This window comes from Fusarium solani (genome assembly GCF_023522795.1).
Source record: "Fusarium solani strain SB1 chromosome Unknown bctg00000005, whole genome shotgun sequence".
Classification (NCBI taxonomy): Eukaryota; Fungi; Ascomycota; class Sordariomycetes; order Hypocreales; family Nectriaceae; genus Fusarium; species Fusarium solani.
The window spans coordinates 3,086,641-3,102,252 of NW_027072153.1; the positions used below are offsets into that span (position 1 = coordinate 3,086,641).

At 50.6% G+C, this 15,612-nt stretch overlaps 6 protein-coding genes across 6 annotated transcripts; 1 reads left to right on the forward strand and 5 right to left on the reverse strand.

Moving 5' to 3' along the window:
• Positions 1–427: 427 nt before the first annotated feature.
• MRS44_009435 (uncharacterized protein) lies at positions 428–1,492 on the reverse strand (the record flags this gene model as incomplete). Its single annotated transcript, XM_065621287.1, has 1 exon — positions 428–1,492. The coding sequence occupies one exon, from the start codon at positions 1,490–1,492 to the stop codon at positions 428–430; it is 1,065 nt and encodes a 354-aa protein (XP_065477359.1).
• An 867-nt stretch (positions 1,493–2,359) lies between these two features.
• On the reverse strand, positions 2,360–3,646 carry MRS44_009436 (uncharacterized protein; the record flags this gene model as incomplete). The annotated part of the gene is made up of 1 exon (XM_065621288.1): positions 2,360–3,646. The coding sequence occupies one exon, from the start codon at positions 3,644–3,646 to the stop codon at positions 2,360–2,362; it is 1,287 nt and encodes a 428-aa protein (XP_065477360.1).
• Positions 3,647–4,521: 875 nt separating this feature from the next.
• On the reverse strand, positions 4,522–5,997 carry MRS44_009437 (uncharacterized protein; the record flags this gene model as incomplete). Its single annotated transcript, XM_065621289.1, has 3 exons — positions 4,522–4,694; positions 4,824–5,854; positions 5,909–5,997. The coding sequence occupies 3 exons, from the start codon at positions 5,995–5,997 to the stop codon at positions 4,522–4,524; spliced, it is 1,293 nt and encodes a 430-aa protein (XP_065477361.1).
• Positions 5,998–6,968: 971 nt separating this feature from the next.
• Positions 6,969–8,807, reverse strand: MRS44_009438 (uncharacterized protein; the record flags this gene model as incomplete). The annotated part of the gene is made up of 3 exons (XM_046282763.2): positions 6,969–7,504; positions 7,555–8,320; positions 8,370–8,807. The coding sequence occupies 3 exons, from the start codon at positions 8,805–8,807 to the stop codon at positions 6,969–6,971; spliced, it is 1,740 nt and encodes a 579-aa protein (XP_046125341.1).
• A 417-nt stretch (positions 8,808–9,224) lies between these two features.
• MRS44_009439 (uncharacterized protein) lies at positions 9,225–11,848 on the forward strand (the record flags this gene model as incomplete). The annotated part of the gene is made up of 9 exons (XM_065621290.1): positions 9,225–10,166; positions 10,224–10,254; positions 10,301–10,384; positions 10,432–10,838; positions 10,894–11,024; positions 11,076–11,286; positions 11,341–11,494; positions 11,548–11,715; positions 11,769–11,848. The coding sequence occupies 9 exons, from the start codon at positions 9,225–9,227 to the stop codon at positions 11,846–11,848; spliced, it is 2,208 nt and encodes a 735-aa protein (XP_065477362.1).
• A 378-nt stretch (positions 11,849–12,226) lies between these two features.
• MRS44_009440 (uncharacterized protein) lies at positions 12,227–14,790 on the reverse strand (the record flags this gene model as incomplete). The annotated part of the gene is made up of 6 exons (XM_065621291.1): positions 12,227–13,040; positions 13,108–13,518; positions 13,560–14,350; positions 14,404–14,490; positions 14,541–14,570; positions 14,722–14,790. 6 exons carry the CDS (start codon positions 14,788–14,790, stop codon positions 12,227–12,229), a joined length of 2,202 nt encoding a protein of 733 aa, XP_065477363.1.
• Positions 14,791–15,612: the final 822 nt, after the last annotated feature.

The following is a 15,612-nucleotide window of genomic DNA, read 5'->3' on the forward strand; positions in this document are numbered from 1 at the left end:
AAATCTCCCGATCGCCACAGCGGTCTGTTAGATCGGCAACAGTTAGCCCACTCTTTATCTAATCCATGGCATGAGCCTCGGCCCAGGGAAACCGCCAGATACTGACAAATCGAGGTTCGGCCGGTTTTTCGTCCGAAACGTGCGCGGTTTTCCGGGAGACTAGACCGGATCCGGGGAGGGTCCATGCTGGGATGAAACATATATCGATAGCAACATGGGCGATTCCGTGATTTTCTTGGCTTGTATTTCTAAGCGGAAGGGGAATAGCTTCGTGGAGTGGGTTCGAGCGGTGCAACTAAGGTCCGATCACCAGCTAGCATGATCTAGTGTTTGATGATTCCAGGGCGTGATTGATAAGAAGTGGGAAGAGGATAAACTAGCCTAAGGGGTTTACAGCAAACTGGACCCCTGGGGGTTGCGTCCTATACTATCTCTTACTTGGCTGAGCCTGGATAATCTTTTGTAGATTTCGATCCCTCTCCGCCAGCGAGTCCGCAGTTGGTCTTCCATAGGCTTCTTCCGTTTGTCTCGAAACCTTTTCTGTCCAGTCTTCAGTCTCTGCCGAGATACTCGGACGTGGGGCCGAAGCCCCGGCAGATGTTCCTTTAAAGGTTATATCTCCGACATCGTCCCAGCACGCCTCCATAGTTCCAGCCAAGTGATGCATAAATGCTCCTATACCGCCAGTTCCCCCGGCGCTGTTGTATGTCTTGAAAGGACCGGCCACGGCCCATCTTGGTGCTAGGCTGTTTTCCATGATGGTGTCTAAATCCTCCACCGAGACCACGTCATTGGCGACGAGATGACAAGCTTCGCGGAAGAGAGCAAAGGCCAGACGGTTTCCAACAAAGCCTTGGGTTTCTTTATTGATCTTGACGGGGCGATGGCCTGAGCCAAGACCATTAAAGTAATCCATAGCAAACTGGGTTCTCTCGGGTGTGGTGTGGGGAGACGGCACCACCTCGATCAATGGCATGATATGCGGCTTGTCCCACGTCAATATCCGATTTATAATCATGCCCAACTCGATAGTACTTACTGGGTTGAATGGATGGACCACTAGAACTCTTGTCTTGTCCTCAAGATGCTCGACCTGCTTGGAAGCGCAGATGCCAGATGTTGAGCTCCATAGGTGTGCGTTTGCAGGCGCATATTTGATGACGCTAGCCCAGTTTGACTGTTTGAATTCGATCTTGTCGGGGCCTTGCTCTTGAACAATGGTTGCACCTGAGCATGCCTCTTCGATAGAGGAGCATATCGACAGCCGTCCAGTGGATATGAGTTCCTGAACAGAGAAGGTCTCTGCCGCTTCTTTCTTCACTGATTCTAGATATACCGGCAGAAGAGTAGAGATGTGATGCTCAAGGTCGTCTCGTACATCATATAGCCGTAGATTGGCGTTCGAGTACCGGAGATGCAACGCGGCGAACGAGAGGCCGATGGTGCCGAGGCCGATGAGGGCAATGGTCTGCTGCTCTAGTGGCTCTGCCATATCGAGTTAAAGTTATGTTTCTGGGATATAAGACCAAACCTTTCTTCAACGTCCCTTTCAATGGTTGTAGAGGGTGATGAGATCATGGGAGCGGGACTTTGTGAGCCCCTCAGTTGAGCGGGTGGAGAAGAGGGGAAACACCCGAGGTTAAGGCTTGAGCTGAGTGCCTTCTTCTTCTTCCAATCCATACGAGCTAAGAGTATTATTAAAATCCCAATAGTTTTCTTAATCTTTTTGCAACGAATTGTTCTACTTGCCATTCATTGTGCACAATTTCGTTGCTAGAATGAAGACAAACGCAGATTTTAACGTTAAAGTCAAACGGAGGTTGAAGCCAAGACGAAAACACCAAGTCCATTACCAAACAAAGAACATGTAGCAGACCACCAAACCTCCAAGCACTAATACTCAGACACTTCCAATTCCGGCAGAGTAACCATGTCTTGGATAGTCTCCATCACAAGCCTCCTGCATGAGACGCAACCGCGCCAACTCCCCCCACTCAAATGAGATTCCAGTTCCAAACACACTTCAGCAGTGCCCCATCCGTCGCCCGACTCAGGAGTCTTCTGGCCCGTAGATAGAGATGAACAAGAGCTGCCTTCACTACACACTGTTCCCGAATAACGACCCTGATCGGGTTCCGAGGTGGGGGATTGATACCGTTCCACCGCAGCTTTCCTTCTTGCCATCGCCTCGAGTTTCTCGGAGTGGTACTTCTTGCGCAGTGCCCGGAATAAAATGATCTTTTTCAGGTTTGAGGAATGGTCGCGCCAAATTTCGCGAAACATTCCTTCTGGATATCCGGAAAAAGATAGCATTAGCAGTGATATACACAAGACCTTAGCATCATCCCTTGAAACGGAATCACTTACGCATGCTGATAGCATCATTGAAAGCTGCGTCCGCCTTCTCTTGTTGGAGATCAATCCGGTCCCAATCTCTTTTCGCATTCAAGACGTCAGCCCTTCTGTGGCTTTTTTGCTCAAGTAGGTTAAGGCGTTTCTGGTCGGCCCAGGAAAACCCCCTGTCGAGACTTTTAGACATGAGGGATCTCAGTTCGCATTGCTCCAAGACAGCTTCCTGTTCGACCACTTTTACCCCTTTCTTCAGGGGCATATCCGGCGTTTTCTGGAGGAGGGTGACCTTAGGCATCTGAAGGCGTGGTTCGTCCTGCTGTTTGGGCGAGCTGCTTGAACCTGACTTCTCTTTCATCCTCTCCTGCAAGACTACCACCTTCTCCAGCTCTGCAATAAACTTCACCATCTTTTCATTCGTAATCTTTAGTCTCTCAAGCATCTGGCTGGGAGGAGCTAAGTCTTCTTCAACGCGACCTCCCGGGGTTTTCATATCTCTGATGGTCGATTCATGCCCCGGAGACCATTTGGAAGAAGCCTTCATCTTCAGTAGCCCGCTGATGAGTATCTTGTGTAGATTAGAAGGGCCCAAGACGTCAGACGTCATCTTGGTCGCCTCTTCGACTGTGGTGCTCTCCCAAAAGGAGAGCATGCGAGACTGGACATACTCGCCGATCCACGGAAAGTGTGCATGGAAGGGGTCTAGAAAGTGGACGTTGTCGACAACTTGGGGGAAGCTCAACTTGTCTCCAGCCTTCTTGACTTCATCTTGTGCAACTTTGAAGAGCTCCGTCAAGCCGAGAGATTCGGCAGCCATGTAAACGCGAAGTGCAGTTCTAAACTCCGAGGAGTACTTTCCGGCGGCAGTGGTTCCCCACGGCTCGAGGCACTGGTATCTACCCGTCACGAGGAAGTTCACAATGACGTGGCCGGCATCGAACTGGATGAATCCCAGATCCATCTCGTTGGGCGGTTCGCACCACGCGAGACGAGCGGCAAGCGGGGTTTTCTCCAGGAACTGACGAGGGATGCGAAGTGTTTGGCTGGGACTGAATCTGAGGGCGACTATATCGCTCGCATATGGTCTCAGGGTGTTGTTAGTCTGGACTACTGAGTTGGGGTGGGGGAATAGGGAGACTAACGAGCGCTGGGGCCGGTTCTGCACGACCTCGACGTCCGAGTCCTGGCCCGGATCTTTAGATTCGGAAGACAAGAGGAAGGGTCTTTCATCATCTTGTGATTCCAAATTGTCACCACAGGTGCCATCGGCAACAGAGTATATGTCGTCGAACGGCATGCTTGCTGTCTTTGACAGTGAAAAACGCGGAATCGTGATTAGAGATTATCCAAAGGGAGGAAAAGAGGGGGAGAAGCAACATTATAAGACGTTTGGTGAATCATTACCAATGCACTGGTCGGCCTCGGAAAAATGCGATGTCACCATGCAAGCCTAGAAAGCCTCATGCAGAGAGACGCGATGGAGCCAACGGAACGTGGGCAGAAACTTTGCCCGATGGCAATTTTAGTTAGTCGGTCGCCCATTGTTTGACCCCATCCATGTGAAACTGTACGGTGCTGAAAAAAAGTCATGTGAGGTTCAGGCAGAGTGCAAAAAGTGACACAACAACTGCTAACTTCAAGACTCGCAGTCTCAACACGAGGTGCAGCTTCATAGCCTCAACCGCTTCTCCCATCCGAGAGATTCTATCTCCGCGATGAGGAATGAAGGAGTTTTTAACCTCTCCAAGCCACCAAGAGTTTATACAGACTGTTCTTCATCCCTGCTCCAGGGTCAACCACCACTGTTGAAACTACAGTTCCCAAAAGCTCTTTGTAAGGCAGCGAGGTCACTAAGCCAGGCCACCTTGGTAAAGTTGGCATAAACAGTAGCCTTTGAATAACCACCTGCGTAGTCCTGTGTTTGATGATGCGAGATACCAGCCAAATCATGCAAACAATTCACGTGGGTTTCGCATCTTCAATGGAGAAGCTCCCAATAAGGACCGTGTTTCTTCAATTTGAACGGCTTCCATTGATTTCTTTAGCGGCAGTTGACAGCGCAACGAACGAGTGAATGCTCCATGTTCAAGCAACACATTGAGAACCGAGACCCAGAGTTAAAAGAAAGTACCTACATGACCCTTCCGGAGATTCTTCACCAAACCATGGGATTCACCTACGACGGCCTACCCCGGTTCCTCTTTTGAGAAGGGCATCCCAAAAGTCTTCTTCCTTCCCTTCTGCGTCAACTTTTGATGCCTCGAGCTGTGGAGAAACCTGGCTAGAGTGAGAGGCTGGGGTTCCCGCAAAACTCCAGGTCTCGGAGCTTCTCGACCCGGGCCTATCTAAGGATGCAGTTTCCCAATAATCTCCCCCTACGTTTAAAGATTTTGGTAGGTCGAGAGTCAGTCTATCTTGGCGGATAATACGGTTAGGCTTGCAGGTTCGAATAGGCAGAGGGGATGACAACTTACCGTCCATGGCCGGGAGTGCAGCCGCCTCGGGTTGAGCCAGGTCGGCTCGAGTTGGGGACCTTCCAAGAAGCAACTCAAGGCGCATTCTGTCTCTCTTCAACAGCCTGCCCCCCCTTTGAGCCTGTTTATCAATCAGAGCATAGATTTCCTCCTTATCAAGACGGGATTGTGTTTCCCAAACAGCTTCCTCTGCAGGCTTTTCATCTGTCTCCGCTGCAGGTTCTTCATCTGCCTCCGCTGCAGGTGCTTCCTCTGCCGGGGAGGCTTCCTCTTTTTCAGAAAAGGCTTTTTCCGCCAACGGAAGCATTTCCTTCTCCTTGGATATAGTCTCGGCTTTCGCCTCAGCCTCTTTCATAGCCTGCTCTGTGGGCGACATCCTTCTCTTCCTCATCTTATCCTCCAGCACATTTTCGGGAGCCCCGAAAAATACTTGGCCCTCATTCTCGTCGAGCTCCTGTTGTTGTTTGAACAACTCTGAACTCTTGAGGAGCACCATACTCTTCAACAGGGTCCGGCTCAGTGTGTTTGGCCCCTCGAGCTCAGAGAGCATGCTGTCGATAGCCGCAGGTGTCGCTTCTTCGCCGAAGGAGAGGATACGAGATTCGACATACGCGATGACGCCGGGGAGCGTCTTGAAAGACACGTCGGAGTCTTCGATGGCCGATATGATAGACGGCAGACTGAGCGTGTCGCCTACCCTGGTTATTTCTCTTCGCGCGAGATCGCGGAGGCGAGGGAGCTGAAGCGAGTCGGCCGCGACGTATACGTCAAGAGCAGTCTTAAACTCAGAAGCTCGCCTTTTCTCCAGGCTGTCGCCCTCGGGTCTGAGACATTGGTAGACACCGCATACCAGAAAGTGCAATAGAACATGACCGGTCGCGGAAGTGATATCGGTGAAATGGGCCTTGAGTTTAGGGCCGCCCCTAAAAAGAGAGCGAGAGATCGGCTCGACTTGGTTGAGAAGATCTCTCGGAATGTAAAGCCTCTTCCCGTCCCGAAACAAGACAGCGCAGGTTTCACTGGCATAAGGTCTGTAATGGTCGGTTACTAACACGAGCTTTGGGGGAAAGCGGAGAAATTCTTACGAATGCTCTGGTCTGACATCTTTCTCAAGATCCATGTCTGATGAGATGTTGCCACGAGAACGGCTTTCATCGCTGTCGTTGCTGGTCATCGTGGGGAACGCGTGTGTGTTGTTGGGGAACTTGGATGTGCACGATAGCGGGTAGAGATGTTGGGAATAGATCTATGGATGGATACCAGAGAATCATGGGCCATGGGCTGCTCTTTGAAATCGAAAAGGCGTGCTAAAGCTATAAGGTTCCTGGGCTCGGTTGGTCGGCCTCCCACATAAGCCACCAGGCGAGCAACTCTGCCTCCCGTAACGAACAAGCCGCCCGTTCGCATTCACCATTGGACAATGACCTTTTTTACTACGTCATGGATTGTTCATTGGGCATTTTAGGCGCGAAAAGACCACAAACTATCGGCCTTCAGCCACCTGAAACCGATATCTGCGGCCTACTTGCTGGCCATCGAGGCTCAGCACTGAGGGAGGAGTCGACTCCCAATAGCAAATATGCAATAGAGCAACGAAATGGAGTTTTTGGTTTGCCATTTATTTTACCCAGCACCAATTTAGCAAGGCTGGTGACGCCGGCTGGCCATCCACTTCATGACAACCCCCTTGCAAACATCTGGCTTTAGTCCTGCGGGAGGCCGACCACGATTCACAGCCTGCTTGGTGTCTCAACCGGGATCCAAAAGAACCAATCAAATCATATTTACAGTTTCCATCAGATTCTACAGATCTCCCAACGGGATACGAGTTGTCCCGTCATGTCGGCTTGTTGCCCTCTCCTGAAACGCGGCCCGCCCTGGACGGGTAACTACCGCAGAATGAAGCGGTGTCGAAAAATAGACTTTCAGCCGGATACTAGCGTCTTTGACTGATAAATATCACGTGTTGAAATGAGGCACAACCAGTCTACAACGATCGTGGCGCAGGACCTATTGGGGGACTGGCTGCGCACCTCAGTACTGTGCATCATCTATTTGTCCATCTACTGCATGAGAATATATATCCACTACGTGAGATTGTGACCAGATACAAACCAAGTACTCCTTCAACTGCAAGTACCCCCGTCAAGTAAGTACAACGGCCTTGGCAACAAGGCGGAGAGATGCCACCTCTTCCTCCATCGCCTCCGTAAGACATCTATCGTAATGAGTCTCAACTTCCCATCGAGACTCTTCAATCCTCGTGTCAAGCTTATCCCTCGGCACAGAGAAGAGAGCCGGAAGTAGGCACAACTTTACAACACAGCCATCGCTCGACATGTCGTCTTTTTCCATGCTTGTCTCATCAATGTCGTGCCCGGGCAAGAAGAAGTAGAACTTGAGACGCGTCATTGAAGTAGTCAGTGCAAACTTCAGGCTCAAAGCTTTTCTCAGCGGGTTGTCGAGGTCGGGGGACTCTTGCATGGCCGTGTCGCCGTCTGGGGTCGTGACCTGGCTCTTTGCCGTGATGCAGAAGTTTAGGCTCTGTAGCATAAACTCGGAAAGGTGCTCGACCTTTTCTTCAATCATCTGCTCCTTAAGTCTATCTTTGCCGTCACTATCTCTACGTGTGAGAGACTCAAGTGCGGCGAGATCGGCCATATGGAGGGCCTCGGATCCGTCTGGAGAATTTATTAGTCTCAGGTTCCAGGAACATGCGACGTGCTCTTACCTTTGGCCAAGATGTGTCTCCTGTACCCATTCATGAGTGGACTCTCAACGCCCAACACATCTGGAAAAGCGCGTTCAAAAACGAGGTCGAAAATCCCGGCCGCAACCAGAGCTGCAACAAGCCTTGAGCTAGGGATCTTCTCACTCATGTAGTGACATAAGAGAGGATGAAGGTCCCAGCCAGAGGCCTTCATTGCCCAACCCCTCGCTGGATGTACATTTTGGTTATTGTTACTAATCTTTGAGCTTTTGTCACCTCGGGAGAATGCCTGAGCTTCGTTTAGAATGCCGAGGTAGAGATCCTGATGTTCTTGCATGATGGTGCTCTCCGGCAGGCCAGGCCTTCGTGCCTTGGAATATTCGACGTTGCTAGAATGTGCAGACATGGCCTTGTTTCGTTTCTCCAGGATGTACACCATTCGGTTGCAATAGTCAATGTCCCCGTTCGTCGACTCGCGGAGGTGACGCATCTCTTCGTGGTCCGTTTCCAGCTCAGAGACTCGGTTCTGGAGGGTCAAGTTGTGGCCCTTGAGTTTCAACACCTCATCTTGAAGAGCTGCTACGTCGTCTAAAGGTTGCTTAGTTGTACTGGGGCTTGATGTCGGGCTTGGGCTATGCGGAGCACTTTGAAGGCTAGGACAAGGGGACGACAGTTCGCCAACTTCGCTTTCAGTGTCAAGTATGTCGATCGAATTCACATCGTTGCCCCCGTCGCCTTCGTCGTTGACGCTGTAATCCAGAAGGTGGGGCCTTGCCTCTGGCCGTGTCTATCGCTACTTAGATGCGGCACCAACACTTCAACCAGACAAGACTTACCGGAGAGTTCTTGTTGGTCAGCTTGAGCCTGATGGCCGGACCCCTGGCCCTTAAGGTCCTGACGCTGTTCAGCGCAGCCCGAGACTGAGTCCGGGTCTCCCGAGTGTTGCTACGCAACCCGTGTGGACCATGAAGAAGACCGGTGAATATGGCCTGAATCTCGTTTTGCTCTTCGTCGGATAGGTCGAGGCTGGGCGTCCCCTGGGTAAAGACATCGTCAAAGTTGTCACATAGTCCATAATTTCTCCATTCGAGTCGAAGCTTGCGACGGATCTGTGTCTGCGTGAAGTCGTTGCCAGTGACTCGCTTCAGGTGATCTTCAGCCGTCGGGAGCAAGTTCTCTCTGTAGGTGGCACACCAGTTGAGATAGGCCAGGAGTTGAAGGCGACTGCTGTCGCTCCAGACCCTCCCATTCTTCCGTGCCAGTGTCTTCTCCATGATGGCATGAGTCAAAACAATAGAAGAAATTTGGCAAAATGAGAGGGGGACAGATCAGTTTCTTCACCCTCGCGTAACAAACACGCTTGTCCTCTTGGCTGTAAAGTGGCGCTCCCATATTGCCGACTCACCTCACGTCTCACAAATGACGGGCAACGATGATTGGCCGACGGATACAAACAGTGTGATTGCAATGACACTCTTGCTTTAGAGGAAATGCACTTTGCCGTGATGAAAAAATTTCATGCCTTGGGAGCCTGATTTCCCGGAGAAACAAGCTTGAGGAAACAAGGTGACACCGTTGCAGACTGTTGGACGTAAAATGGGAGCCTTTTCGCCCTCGTGAATAATTCTTTTTTTTCTTACGACTACATCTCTTTGTTCATAGTCAAGTCTATTCAAACCTCGCTCGCTAATATGCCACTACCCACCCCGGTCAGTCGTGACAGACCCGGGCGCCGCCCACGTTGCTCGTTGGGCAAGCCAATCTCCTCCCAGAAATTGAACGAAGAGGATGTGGAGCGACTGTTTGAGTCAACTCATGATCTCACCCTGAATCGCTGTATCATCTCAGTCGACTTTGGCACCACTGCGTCAGCCGTCTCCGCCGTCAAGATACCCCGTGGCTGCTCCCCGGACTCCATAGATCCACGCTCCATCCGATCTATTGGGAACTTCCCTGACGTCGCCATGGTCTGTCGCCAGGACGACCCGATGTGGTACAAGGTTCCTACTGAGGGCATGTATCCCGCCAATTCACGCTACTACAAGCAAGAAGCCACCATCTCCCAAGACGCGACTGACACTGAGGGCGACGTCCTCATGCGTGATCAAAACCATGGTGACTCCGATGATAGCGATGACGAGGAGGACGCCGATGATCCGCAGAGCTTTCGCTGGGGATACCAAGTCGGCCATCTCTGGTCCATCCCTACTGCCCACAGCAACGAGATGACCTGTCCGCTCGCACGCTTCAAGCTCTTGCTGGATAAGAGCGCGACTACCAAGCCTGTTCGAACTCACCTCGGAAAGACTCTGAGGCCACTTTGCAAGAGGAAGGTCATCAAAAACGACTACCAGCCTATTACCGACTTCCTCTCCCATTTGCTAGCTCACGCCAAGTCTGAGCTCGCAAAACAAGGCATCGATGAGAGCTGGCAGTTTGAAATCGTCCTCTGTGTCCCTGCCATATGGGACCCCAAGGTCCTTCGCACTATGCAGATATGCCTGGCACGTGCCATGGACCGCGCCGAGTTCCCGGGTGTTGACACTGAAAACAACAGTATTGAAAGATTGTTCATTGTTTCTGAGCCAGAGGCTGCAGCAACGTACATGGTGAGCCAGAACTATGCTTTCAGAGTGAGTTTCAGAACCCCTCTGTGAGCTCCAAGTTGGCTGATTCGACTACCTCCCCAGCGTGGGGATACGTTTGTTCTCTTGGACGCAGGTATGATTCTTGAGACTCGTGAGAAACACATGACTAACAAGTCCAGGTGGCGGCACCGTCGATGCTGTCACTTATCAAATCGAAAATCAACTCCCGCTGAGACTGAGCAAGGAGGTAGTCCCTCATGGTGGTAGGTAACCCCTAGCATGCCTCTGAGCCCAAGTCTCACAACAGCAGGCGGGCTCTGCGGGTCCAGCTACCTTAACGAGTACTTCCGAGAGCACCTCCTCAAGCTGCTCGAGAACCAAACTCAGCTGGAAGTCAATGGAGTCACCATTCGGGGTCTTGTCGAGCATATCATGGTCAACATTGAGACCACCCACAAGCGGTGCTGGGACATCTACCTCAACAAAAAAAAGCTTTCTCTCTTTGTCTCCGGAAACCTCAAGCCAGGGAAAGGTCTCAAAGGCAACTGTGTCATTATTTCAGCGCAAGTTTCCTGTCTTTTTCTGACCAAGTGCTCTTTCCCGCTGACGGTTCGCAGGAAGGATATTGAGGCAATGTTTCTCAGACTTTTTGTGCAAATTGGGGATATCTTGGAGAACCAGATAATCCCTGCAAGCAACTACGGTTACAATGTCGATGTTGGTCTCAGACTCTTTCAAGTAACCGTAATTATACTTACACAGTAGTACACAGAAGGTCATCCTGATGGGAGGTTTCGCTGGCTCCCCTTCCCTGCAGAAATGGCTGGAAAATTTTCTAGAGGGTCTGTGCGAGAGCCACGGGCTTCGTCCCATCAAGCTATTCCGGCTCGAAGAACAAGAGAGGTTCGCATATCTACCTATAGTCCCGCTCATGATACTGACGCAGAGGTGCAGGAGGATGGCGGTGAATGCCGTCTCCCAGGGCGCCATCCTTCGAGCCCTTGACAAGAAGAATGGGCCAGCGAGATTTGCCAGATCCAGCTACGGACTTTTGCGCTCGGAGCCTTGGGGTGATCACATCGAGCACAGTGGGCAGAACTACTCTGTTAACCGGGCCACTGGGGACCACTATATACTGAAAACCATATACTGGGTGTTGAAGAAGGTGCGACCATCCCGTGACTCTTACAGGATTCCTGTACTGATACAATGCCTTTAGGGAGACAAGATAGGACCGAATTGGGTCAGCGAGAAGCCATTGGAAACCGTCCATCTCATCGAGTACGGAGACCCTCTCATCTGCTGCGAGGAAATATGGGTCTCAGACACTGCTACTGAGTCCCACTACCGATTTACACACAAAAAGAACAAAGGTACGGGGGGTGTCTCCCTCAAGCGCTGCACCACTAACGCGAGACTGTGACAGGTGCTCAAAAGGCTGGCACACTCGAGGTTGATTTCAATTTTCTCAAAGAACAAGGTCTTATAAAACCCATCGAGCCAGAGATTGGCAAGAATGGCAAGCCGATCGGCACGAGACACTGGAAGGTGGAATTCCTCATCTATCTGAAGATGATTGGTCGAGACTTGAGTTGTAGGTGCCCCCAACACCACAAGACAAGGTCCAGAAGCTAAATGTTGTGATAGGTATTGTCAAGAGAGACGGAAAGGTTATCAACAGCTGCCGGATCAACATCGCCCCTGGTTTTGACATGGGGACCATGTAGGGGGTATTTCTGTGCGAGTCGCTCTGTTGTTCTAGTGGCGCTGTTTGACACTGGTAGGTATTTTAAGATGAAAGCTGAGCGGCGCATGGCGCAGCAGGAGCCACGGTGTTTTAGGTCATTAGACTTCGAAGTGGTTACGATCTTAAAAAGTATGCTCTTTACTACTGAAGGCAGCTAGTCTACCTTTGATCTCGTTAAAAGCTCCTTTCAGCACAAGCAGCTTTCCCCCCTTGGCTGATCGGTCGGCTGTACTTAGCAGTATCCTGCCAAGTTACGTGCCAATTGCCACAATCTGATTAAGAGCAATCGTAGTCAATTTTGGTAGCAAGAAGAAAGTCAGACAATCTTGTTGAACAAAGGAAATCTCACCTACTAATCCTAGCCAAAAAGCCTAACTCTCCCTTCGAAATCATCAGGTAGCTCGTGCCCAAATGTCCTCATTCCTTTCTTGAAACTCGTCTCGATCCACCTGAAGAAGTAGCTGGCGGGGGTAAAGTAGGTAACATCCTGAACTTCGAAATCTTGGGACCTGTAGCCTGCCAGGTCGCCCCATATAACTTTGTTCTGCCTTGCCGGAACGAACATCTCACGCCCTCCCCACACCATACCCACCAACCGACCGGCTCTGTCCATGATCCACGATCCGCTGTCCCCTTTGGCCGAAAAGAACTGCTCAATGGGCGGCTTGGACACTATCACAAACGCGCTGTCTAGGCCACGATCCAGCTTGATGACGGATCGGGCGCCGTTGACGACCCCTGCGGTGAGATCTGTTGTTCTGCCCTTTTTGGTGACGTCGATACGGATGGGGTCAGGAAGCTCCCTTACACCGGCGAACTGATTCTCTGGGAAGCCTGGTCGCAAAATGTTGTTGAACTTGTTTTGAAACTCTGGGGCATTGTTTTGGTGCTCTTGGTTGTCCTTGCGGAAGAGCTTGATCAGAGCCCAGTCCTCGTTCACAGGCAGAGACGATCCAGGCCTCCATATATGATCACCAACAATTCCACCTGAAGCCCACACAGTACCTATAAGTCTGCTAGGTGACTTGCTGTGGTTTTCGAGATGTATCAGCTGTTGACGTCGCTGCTCGGTATCTGATTGGGGCATGGGGGTTTCTCCAGTAACGTTGAGAAGGCCTTTTACGTTCCTGATGGCAAACCCCAAATCCTCGTTTGCTGGGTGCTCGATGATTCTAGAGAGGCCCGGAGGCTTTGTCCAAAGCCGTCTGATAAGGATGACGTTTCTGAAGATCGCCATACCGTCCCGTCCTCTCTGCAGAGAGCCTGCGGATCTCCGAAAAAAGTATCTGCAACTCATAGCAGTGAAGGTTCAAGAATGCTCTCATGTCTTCCAGGAGATGAGTTTGGAAGTCCATCAGTCCATTGTTTGTGATGGCCGACTGGTATGTTTCACGATGTTGAGTTCTTTGCCCTGGAACCTGGAACTGTGAAAGCCGTTGGCGAATTGACTGACGCATTTGCCTTCGTCTCTGTTGGCCGATTTGATCTCCCGTGTGTGTCTTGTTCCAATAGTTCAAGACCTGTCCAGCCAGGTCAATGAGGTAGGACTTGCGGTCATCTCCATATGTTCTAGACAACTTTAGTTCATCATGGCCAGCTGCGTGAGTACGTATGTCGTTTCCAACCTTTGTGGTGTGGGCTTCAAAGAGTCTAAACATGATAGAATCGCATGAATGCCACTTCTGTCATACCTATCGAGACCCAGATCAGCCAAATCCTCGCACTGTTGTTCAGTTAGGCCTAGATGCGATTCGATGTACTGCTCCGTCGTCCAGGGTATCTTCTCTTCGTCGTAATCGTCTTCAACAACAACATGGTGATTAGTGACTGCGTAAACCGCGTTGGGGTCCGGGTCTCCATCGATGGTAATGAAACCGCCAATTGTGCCTCCTCCCTGATCCCCATGGGGCGCGCAAGAGGAGCCGCAGACTAGGGGGGTCTGTGGCTCCAAGACTCCAAACGGGTTGGCGACGTATCTGGTGACCTTTCCCTGGACGAACTCAACGGGAAGACCATTGTCCTTCATGGCCATCTGAAGGTCCCTTCTGAGTTCCTCGGCCCGGTCGGGAAATTCAGAGAAGCTAACCACCATTGTGGTCCTTATTTTGCTCTCCTTACTCTCTGAAATCCACCTTCTCCCGAGACAGTCGATACTAACCCATCCGGTGTTGCTTCGCCCAAGACATGCGACAATATCTTGAAGGGACTCGTTAAAGCAATCACACTCGATGGAATTCTCGGAAACGGGGAAGCTTGTTTGGCTCGTGGACTCTTGCATCCTCTGAAACTCATTATACTGGGTGCTGTCGTCTTCTTTGCATCTGGAACTGTCGCCGCCTTCGTCCCTGCTACGACCCTTTTTCCCGTTATGGTCCCGTTCGCTATCCTCGGAGTTCGAGTCGTCATTATCAGTTGGATCGGTATCGCTGTCGGGGTTCACCATTGTCTCTTGTGGGTTCGAGAAGGTACTAGATACTATTGTCTAAGATAAAAAGTCAGATAGGAGATGAAAGGAGGCTTCGTGGGGAGACACACGGGGAATGTTGTCCTGGAGAGAGATCCTGAGAGATCCCCTCCTGTGCCGGCACTGACTCCGACTTCCATTGGCCGCACACTTTCGCTCTGAAACTACTTAGTAAGATCTGACTCTTCTTCGACATGAATCCGCATACCTCAGTTGGCTTGGGACGCGGTGATCGGGCCTGGAGTCATTCAGTGACCTGCATCTGCGAAAATCTTCTGAACTTTGTGTTACCCTTCCCGGTACTGGGGAACGACCACGTCCGATTTGCTATGCCATATTCGGTTAACAAAGCGCCTTGAAAAGCATGTTGAGACAGGTAGGATGAATACCTGCTGTATGCCCGACGAGGGTGTTCGTCCCCTATCCTTGGGTTCAGGATGGTCGGAGCTTTCCTCCATGTTGATGATTGATTATAAGATGAGCCTCAAAGATTCTGTTCTGTATAAGGGATCAAGGGCATTATTGAGAGAAGAAGACGGGATAGATCCAGGACAGGGACACATATGATATTATTCTAGGGACGGCGCATCGTAGACAAACATCAGGCAGCAACAAGGCATCAAACAGCCGACCCTCTCGTACATCTGGATGTTTGCACATGCAGCCGGTACCACACCCAGCTGTAACAACCTGCAGGTATCTATGAGCTGGCGGCAAGTTAATGGGGGTGGAGGTGGTGGTGGTGTGGGGTATCATGTATGCAATCACCACCAGAGGCATACCGAAAGGGCTGACTTTTGTCTAACCGATGTAGTATCGTAATGTCAAAAGTGCAAAATATCTTACGAGAGGCACTGACGCAAAATGGGTCTTGATCCTGATGGTGTGTTTGGGTTAGCAATTGTATCCCCCCTCGGCATGATATCGCAACATGCTCTGCAGATAAACAGACTGCCTTAAGCGATAGCTTTAGTTAATTGACTTGTTTATAATAATCCTATTATAAGTATTGCCTTTCGAGGTTAGGAAACTTAACTCTTATACTTATATACCTTCTGAGTTTATCTCTTATATAACTTACAATTGAACAAGATATAACTACTAACAAGTACTTAGTAAGTCGCAAGTAATAAAAAAGAACGGAAAAGTGCTTAAAGATAAGCCTTGAAGAAACTTATATCACTTTACCTTCAAGGGTTCAAGTTCAAGGTCAACTCTAGGGACTCCGATGACAAAGCGGAGCTAGAGCGTAGATAGCGTCCGGGGTTTGTGTCCGTTCT